General features: G+C 36.4%; 1 protein-coding gene across 1 annotated transcript in view; it reads right to left on the bottom strand.

Moving 5' to 3' along the window:
* LOC106472411 (Down syndrome cell adhesion molecule-like protein Dscam2) overlaps nt 1–7,656 on the bottom strand; it is a gene marked incomplete at its 3' end in the record, with an annotated part of 63,913 nt that overhangs the window by 36,167 nt on the left and 20,090 nt on the right. Inside the window, exons 3-5 of the mRNA XM_022400989.1 lie at nt 5,264–5,425; nt 2,501–2,650; nt 361–478 (exon numbers count right to left, since the gene is read on the bottom strand). Of these exons, the coding sequence (XP_022256697.1) occupies nt 361–478; nt 2,501–2,650; nt 5,264–5,425 (430 nt within the window). The remainder of the gene's footprint in view (nt 1–360; nt 479–2,500; nt 2,651–5,263; nt 5,426–7,656) is intronic.

The raw sequence follows: 7,656 nt of genomic DNA, 5'->3' as shown, positions 1-7,656 counted from the left end.
CGGATTCTAGCATTGTAAGTCCACAGACATGCCGCTGTGCCACTGGGGGGGGGGGCGAGAGTTTCTGGAAAAGTAAGGATAAAATATTTCTCTTTATTTTACATTAACAAACTGTGTTTAAAACGGCGTCAATAGAGTTTCTGTTACAAAGCGAAAAAGCTAACTTTGGGCAGACGTATAGAAATGGTAGAACTAATAAAAAATATATATCTCTTGAATATAACGCATGTGTTCAACTGAAAGTTTCGAACTTCAAGATGCTAAACGTTGTATTTTAATGGTTTATAAACCTAAAGTTTTATTCCCCAATCCTTTGCATAAATAAAAAAAAATCCATATGAAAAATCTTTATCTACTTACCTGTATGTTGGCATGGGGTAGGCCTGAGCAGCGCATGTTAGCTCCACTGGCGCCCCCTGTTGGATGCGATATATTGTTCTAGTTTCTAAAAGTCGAGGGACCTGATTGGTCTCTGTCTCTAAGTGCATACAATACAACAAAAAGGAAAAATATAAATTAATGCATTTTCTCTTCTGACAGTTTTCAACTACTTAGCTTAGAAAATTCCTCTTTTATGAAAAAAAAGAAAAAGAAGCAGTTTAGATTAATAAAGAACACAAAAATCGTGTCGGTGAATATGAATTGACATGATCTGTGTGTCCCTACTTGTATTTCTGAGCACGTGAATAGGCTTTCATGAATTTTATAAACTTCCCAGAATAAAGCCTTTTCATAACGTGGGGTTTAATTTCAAGATAACGTCTGCTTAAGTCGGATTAGACTAATTCAGAAAAGGACCAGACTGATGTTAATTGGAGAAAGTTAATTAAAATTTCTCGACACTGACTCTCTAGACACCCGGGATTAAAGATTGTCTTACTTAATTTGAGGAGACGTACATTATCTGGTGATTTTCTATGAAGGACTTAAAACATTTTCTTTTTTTGTCTATTTCTGATTCTAAACTTGATAGGAATGATGATGATATGTGCCGAGCAACAATTTCTATATCATAATAACTGTATTAAACCTAAACTTTTACTGAATTCATGGGCCTGACAAGGCTTGATGGCTAGGACACTCGACTTGCAATCTGCAGGTCGTGGGTTCGAATCCCGTCACAGAACATGCTCATCCTTTCAGCCGTGGGGGGCGTTATAACGTGACGGTCAATCCCACTTGTCTTTGATAAAAGCGTAGCCCAAGAGTGGGCAGTAGGTGTTGTTAACTAGCTGCCTTCCCCCTAGTCTATCACTGCTAAATTAGGGACGGATAGCTCTAGTGTAACTCTGCTAAAATTAAAAAAAAAAATGATTTCTCATGTAAATAATCAAACCTAAGCAACACTACAGTGTTTCAAAAGTGCGCATAAGTTTATAAAAAGTTAAAAACGAATAGGTTTTGATTGTTTGTTTTGACTAGGGGAAGGCAGCTAGTCAATCACCACCCACCGCCAACTCTTGGGCTACTCTTTTAGCAACGAATAGCGGGATTGACCGTCACATTATAGCGCCCCCACGGTTGAAAGGGCGAGCATGTTTGGTGAGACGGGGATTCGAACTCGCGACCCTCAGATTGCGAGTCAAGCGCTCCTTAACCACCTGCCCATGCCGGGTCAAAACGAATAGGAATTGGCCCTACATGTTTCAGTTTACTAAAGTGTAACTCATCATCAGGGTTTTTTTTAATCATCATCAGCGGCTTTCAAACCATCATTAGGGGTTTGTAAGCCAACATCACGAGTTTTTAAGCAATCATCATGGTTTGCTATGTCACAATAGCTGTTTCCGAAACCAAACTTATGAAGTCATATGATCTTCACTTCTCGTGCTAAGTTTTGTGTGAAAATCTGTCCACGAGTCAGTAACTTACACGTATACCTTCTGTGTAACTTTTCTCTTTCAGTAAACACGTTTCACATACCAAGGTTGCCCTCTGGTGGTTACGTAGTAAGCTCGAAGACTTTCAACCCTGAAATTCGAGGCTCGATCCCGTCAGTGAGCTAATTGGGCATCTTTGCGTTTGTATCAAAAACAAACATACTGGGGTTTGGATTTTTATAGTAGTATTCTCTATCCACCTGTTCAGCTTTAAAACCAGGTTACGATCTGGGCATAGCACGGATAGCCCACCGTGCAGTTTTGCGTTTAATTACAAACAACCAGATAAACTCTTACCTACCAATCATAACTTAACGACTTTTATATTACTCTGGTGGTGTGTTTCTGAACGATCTCATGCAATGGACAAGCACGCGCTCATTAACCCATCAAAAAGTGTGTATTTACTTAACGTGTCTTTTTTTTAATCTTTAGTTTACGTCTTATTTATTTCAAAGAATCACAAACTTCTTAGATAACAAGATTTCTACAGGATTTTTACGAAATAAGTTTAGTACAAATACTTGATATATATATATACATTACTGTTATTTATCGTATAATCTTGCAGCTTTGGCAACTATATAAATCTTTTGTTGATAAACCAACAGTTTACTTACCTGTAATTACTAATCTTCCAGAACTTTTGCTTAGCTGTGACTGCCCACTAAGGGTGTGAGTGGTGCGACAGTAATATCTCTTGAAGGCATCTTCGTTTGTGGTGTCGCGAATGTGAAGCTCACCGTGTGGAAGAACACTGTACCGACCTCCTGTGTTGGGTGAAAGATAAAAAAAATAAACAAGTAATCTCGTCTTCCTGATGACTTAACTTGTGATATTATGTTCTAGATTCTACGTCCTGGAATTTCAGTTATCTGGTAAAAAAAAATTCGTTAGCATCGCGTTGTCATGAATACGAGATATTTCTGTTTTTGAAAGCATTGCGTTGTCATGAATACGTGATATTTCTGTTTTTGAAAGCATTGCGTTGTCATGAATACGTGATATCTCTGTTTTTGAAAGCATTGCGTTGTCATGAATACGTGATATTTCTGTTTTTGAAAGCATTGCGTTGTCATGAATACGAGATATTTCTGTTTTTTGAAAGCATTGCGTTGTCATGAATACGAGATATTTATGTTTTTGAAAGCATTTCGTTGTCATGGATACAATATATTTTTATTTTTAAAGACATGGCGTTGTCATGGATACAAGATATATCTCTTCTTAAAGGCATCGATATATTTGAAAAGTGAGGCATATCCCCAAAAATATCCCCAAACTAAAATATTGTGCACAGGTAGCAGCTTGCCACCTTGAAACATATTCTTAAAACACCAAACAAGTAATATTTATATTAAAGTAGAAGTCTGAACATTCCTTAGTTTTTTTATTTACAAAGAACGGATAATATCGGTCATTTTTCTTTCTATCAAATTTTACAGCTGTTACAGTTTTTCATACAGTGTTTGCTATGTTTATCACACATTCTTTACGTTCGCCTCCCTAATATACGTTTTAACGAATAAATTTAGTGCTGGAATTAGGTTTCCAACAGTTTTACGATCTCCAGGCTTGGAGTGAATTCAACGAAACGGTGAAGAACGATCACGGACAGACTGTTTTGTTTACGTCACATCAACTTCTGCAACCAGAGCTCCTTCACTATAAGAAGATCGAGGCTGTAATTGTTTTCACAATGAGACATTTTTGTTATAGTTCCCATACTTAAGCAAAACAGCCGCTAATAATTGTAAGTAAAACTTTATTATTTTATTGACATTTGTCATCCTTCAAGTTCAAATAACTATTTCTTTGGATGATTCTGTCAGTATTGTAGCTTGGAAACGTGTGGGGAGAGGAGGGAGGGAGAGCTGGCATTTTTAGTACTTTGGGACACGTGCTCTCAGGTTTCATGGGAGACTAAAGTCCATCCTTCGCCACCCTGTTAAGTGTCTGTGGTTCCTGTAAAACTTTGTATGGTATTCAGTAAAAAGTCTGTACTGTTAACGTTTACAGAAGTAAGTTGAAAGGTTTTTCGGACAAATCTATTTTTGTAGTCCGTAGAGTACAGATTATATGAAAAGGCCATGAATTTCATTGACATTTAATATTTAGAGCATTTATTTTATTAGCCAAAGCTATGTCACATTTATTCCATCTCGAAGAACGCGGCTTAATACGTTTCTAAACACCAAGGAATTGACAATGTTGGGATTTAGTTTGAGAAATGTAATTACGTAATTTAGAGCCTCGGGGTTAATTAAATCCGTAATAGTTGACTCAGTGAGATAATCAGAAGAGAATGATCATGTAAATACATCTCTGTCTATCTATCTGTTTATCTTTATGTCTGTTTCTGTGATGTATGTATCTATCATCTACCTTTCTGTTCGTTTATGTATCCGTTTCTGTCTATAAATCTGTTTATTTATCTGTCGTGTTTTATGTATGTCTTTCTGTTTATTTGTCTGTATGTTTCGGTCTATATATCTGACTGTCTGTCTCATGGAACGTCCTTGTGTTTCCCAAGGGAACACGACAGAAACATCTTCTCTCTACGACGTTATTCGTGAAACTGATTTAAACAAACTTGTAACGTTTTCTATAACTAAGCAGGACTGTTTCCACGGAGTTTGTGTTCTCTGACGAAGTCTAGTCAAATCTACAATTTAATCCAGTTCTGCAGTTAACTAAAGAGATAAAACTCAAACTAAGTAGTAATGCTACATAAACTGTTAGTGAAATCCTCATCTGTAACTTACATTTTAATCCTGTTTACAAAGTCGCTTTTAACTAAATAGTCGGTGCTGTACGATACAGTGTGGGCTTTTAAATGTTTTAGTCTCCGTAAATGAATAAATTTCCAATTACACTTCGTGGTAAGTGCTCACTAAGACAACACTGTTACTGAGTTTTGTACATTAGCTTTCTGACGTCATTTAATAGTCCAGTTAGGTGGAAGGATTTTGTAACGAGTACTACAGACAGATAGACAGTAAAGAGTGACAGGTAGACAGATAAACGAGTATTATAAGATATCTAAAATGCTTCCTAAAATGTTACATTGGTATTTCCAAACGTGCAAATAAAACCAGTAGTGTTGTTTAGTTTCCATAGCAACAGAGATTGTTTAGTTTCCATCGCAACAGAGATTGTTTAGTTTCCATCGTAACAGAGATTGTTTAGTTTCCATCGCAACAGAGATTGTTTAGTTTCCATAGCAACATAGATTGCTTAGTTTCCATAGCAACAGAGATAGGATATGATATTGAAAAAAATATTTATGAGTAAAAGCGATTTATTTCTGTTTTTTAATCAAATCATTTATGAGGCTATAATAATCATTTCATAGAGAGGTTAACACAACTTTTCATTCTCACCGTTTGCCACGTTGGAAACAATAGTAACGCCATCATCTCTTTCCCATGTCGTCACCGTGACGTAGTCTCTGACGTAACTTGGAATGTAGCATCTGAGGATAGCGGTGTTCCCTTTTGTGACAAACTCATCGTAAACCTGAACCTCGTAATGCTGGAGCACAACTGGAAGTTAAAACCAAGAATTACTATAAGTAGAATGCTTGAACAAGAGTCTACAATTCATTAACATATTCACACATTGTTCAGAACAACAATACAATATCCATTCTTATTGTAACTAAAATACTTGAACTATAATCTAAAAGTGATAATTATATTCATTATTAAAAGAATATAAGGATAACATATAAAACTATAATGATTAATTTAAAGTCATTTTCAAACCAGGTCTTTCCAGAAAACTAAATATGATTAAAATTGATCAGAATATAATGTATTAACTAGTAAAATACGAGCGGAGCGCTGAGTGGTCTGTGGTGAAGCTCTGGATTTCGGAGTTGGCGAGTCGAGATCGAATCCGTGCGATACTACAAAATATTCCCCACACTTTAAGCTGTGTATATGTTATAAGAGTGACATGACTTATAAGAGTGGGTGGTAGGTTGTAGGGTGCTGCTGACTGTCTGTCTGTCTTTCCTCTGGTTGTGACATAACCTCAGCTGAACATCTGCATCCAGACTGGAGAAGACAAGAGAGTATCATGAAGTCATTTCCTCTGAATATCTGAATCTCATTCTTCAGCTAACTGAACACGGTCAATTTATTTTAGAAATATAAAAATTATAGCTACTGAAACCTGGTTTCAAAAAATTATAGCTACTGAAACCTGGTTTCAAAACGAATTCTTTATAAGAAACGGAATGAAAATCGTACTTAATAGCATCTATTAATTGATTGTAGCCTGGCATGGAGTGGTGGAAATCTGAGGGTCGAGGGTTCGAATCCCGTCACCGAACATGCTCGCCCTTTCTTTCAGCCTTGGGGGCGTTATAATGTGGCATTCAATTACACTATTCGTTGATAAAGAGTAGCCCAAGAGTTGGCGATGGGTGGTGTTAACTAGCTACCTTCTCACTGGTCCATCACTTCAGAATTTGGGATGGCTAGCGCAAACAGCTCTCAAGTGGCTTTGCTCTTAGTTCAACAAACAAATTAATTAATTATATAAAATAATTTAAACTCGTCAGTAGAAAGCTGTATTTCCACTTTATAGAATTGATAAAAAGGTCAAAGGTCAGTTTGGCTATTTAATGAACAGAAATCAGAAAAAAATGTAACAAGATGGATTGTTGTTTGTATACAATTAACCATAAAAACTACACAATGGTGTAAAGTGTAATTCCACTTTATAGAATTGATAAAAAGGTCAAAGGTCAGTTTAGCTATGTAATAAACAGAAATCAGAAAAAATTTAACAAGATGGATTTTTGTTTGTATACAATTAACCATAAAAACTACACAATGGTTTGTCTGTGTTATCCTTCCTACGGGTATCGAAACCCGTTTTTCAGCGTTCTAAACCTCGAGATTTACCGATGTGCTACTGGGGGCTAACAAGGAGGGAATCTGAAGTAAATATTCTCTTATGTAAATTATTCAAAATTTTTCCTCCTTCTAAGTGCCCCGGAAAAGCGAGACACCAAAGTCCAATGCATCCATAAGCAGAAAACCCCAAAAGTGGCCTTTATTTTGAAAACTAGGTCTCTGATTTTACTGTCCTGTTCTAATAGCAGCTACACAGGTTTTCGCGCAAAGCTACACTAGGGCTATCTGCGCTAGCCGTCCCTAATTTAGTAGTGTAAGACTAGAGAGAAGGCAGCTAGTCATCAGCACTCACCGCCAACTCTTGGCTACTCTTTTTACCAACGAATAGTGGGATTGACCGTCACATTATAACACCCCCACGGCTGAAAGGGCGAGCACGTTTGGTGTGACGGGGATTCGAATCCGCGACCCTCAGATTGCGAGTCGAGCGCCATCTGGCCATGTACAGGTAGCAGAAAACAATACTTTTGAATTAAGTGTAGCAAGTAACGTTTATTAAAGGGTAAAGAAAACGAGTATTCAGCTTTCTTTAGTACAACACACAAGTTTATCTTGAAATTATTTATCACGATCAAACGAAGGACTTTTTTATTTATACCAAAGAATACTAACCACATCTTGATGAAACATTAATATAAAAAAATACTGACCACATCTTGACGAAACACTAATATAAAAAATACTAACCACATCTTGACTAAACATTAATATCCAAAAATACTAACCACATCTTGACTAAACATTAATATCAAATAATACTAACCACATCTTGACTAAACATTATTATAAAATAATACTAACCACATCTTGACGAAACACTAATATCAAATAATACTAACCACATCTTG

Source organism: Limulus polyphemus, unplaced genomic scaffold (genome assembly GCF_000517525.1).
Source record: "Limulus polyphemus unplaced genomic scaffold, Limulus_polyphemus-2.1.2 Scaffold5309, whole genome shotgun sequence".
In the NCBI taxonomy this organism is placed as follows: domain Eukaryota; kingdom Metazoa; phylum Arthropoda; class Merostomata; order Xiphosura; family Limulidae; genus Limulus; species Limulus polyphemus.
Note: the sequence above shows the minus strand (reverse complement) of the source record. Positions and strands in the feature narration are given on the sequence as shown.